This window comes from Mesitornis unicolor, unplaced genomic scaffold (assembly GCF_000695765.1).
Source record: "Mesitornis unicolor isolate BGI_N332 unplaced genomic scaffold, ASM69576v1 scaffold41744, whole genome shotgun sequence".
Lineage (NCBI taxonomy): Eukaryota > Metazoa > Chordata > Aves > Mesitornithiformes > Mesitornithidae > Mesitornis > Mesitornis unicolor.
The window spans coordinates 380-1,499 of NW_010178795.1; the positions used below are offsets into that span (position 1 = coordinate 380).

The following is a 1,120-nucleotide window of genomic DNA, read 5'->3' on the forward strand; positions in this document are numbered from 1 at the left end:
GCCACCGCCACTCCTGCCCCGAGTGCGGCAAGACCTACGCCACCTCCTCCAACCTCAGCCGGCACAAGCAGACCCACCGCAGCCTGGACAGCAAGATGGCAAGGAAATGTCCCACCTGCGGCAAAGCCTACGTCTCCATGCCCGCCCTGGCCATGCACGTCCTCACCCACAACCTCAAGCACAAGTGCGACGTCTGCGGCAAGGCCTTCAGCCGTCCCTGGCTGCTGCAGGGCCACATGCGGTCCCACACCGGGGAGAAGCCGTTCGGCTGCTCCCACTGCGGCAAAGCCTTCGCCGACCGCTCCAACCTGCGCGCCCACATGCAGACCCACTCCGCCTTCAAGCACTACAAGTGCAAGCAGTGCGAGAAGACCTTCGCCCTCAAGTCGTACCTCAACAAGCACTACGAGTCCGCCTGCTTCAAGGGCTCCGAACACAGCTGTGCAATAGGGAACTAGCCCCCCCAGCCCCTCGAGGCACACCCCAGCCCTGCCTCCATCCCCAGCCCTGTCTGCATTGCCATCCCTGTCCCCATCGTCAGCCCTGTCCCCATCCCTATCCCCATCGGCATCCCAGTCCCCATCCCCATCCTCATCCCTATTGCCATCCCTATCACCTTCCCATCCCCATCCCTGTCCCCATCTTCATCCCAATCCCCATCCCTATCCTTGTCTCCATCCCCGTCCTTATCCCCATCCCTGTCCCCATTGTCATGCCGATCCCCATCCCCATTGTCATCCCGATCCCCATCCCCATCCTCATCCCTATTGCCATCCCTAGCACCATCCCAATCCCCATCCCTGTCCTCATCCCCATTCCGGTCCCGGTCCCCGTTCCAGCTCTCCTGCAGCCGCAGCCGGCCGGTTCGTGGCTGTGCCGTGGTTGTAGGACACATCCCCACAGACTCACTCCCCTCCTGGGATGAGGGTGCTCAGCGCTCCCTGGAAAGGGCCAGATCCGGCCGGGCCCACAGCAGGACCCGGCTCCTCGCCCATGGTCCTCAAGCCCCCCCGCAGCCAGGCAGGTCTCTCTGCGGGGGACTCGCCTGGGGACCTCATCCAGACCCAGGACAGACTTTCCTCCCCCAGCTCGTGACTTCCACCCCTATTTATTTAATTTA

General features: G+C 63.1%; 1 protein-coding gene across 1 annotated transcript; it reads left to right on the forward strand.

Moving 5' to 3' along the window:
• Nucleotides 1-2: 2 nt before the first annotated feature.
• Nucleotides 3-458, forward strand: LOC104539128 (transcriptional repressor scratch 2-like; the record flags this gene model as incomplete). The annotated part of the gene is made up of 1 exon (XM_010182575.1): nt 3-458. A coding segment is annotated over one exon (456 nt), but the record flags the coding sequence as incomplete, so codon positions are not given.
• Between the last annotated feature and the right edge of the window lie 662 nt (nt 459-1,120).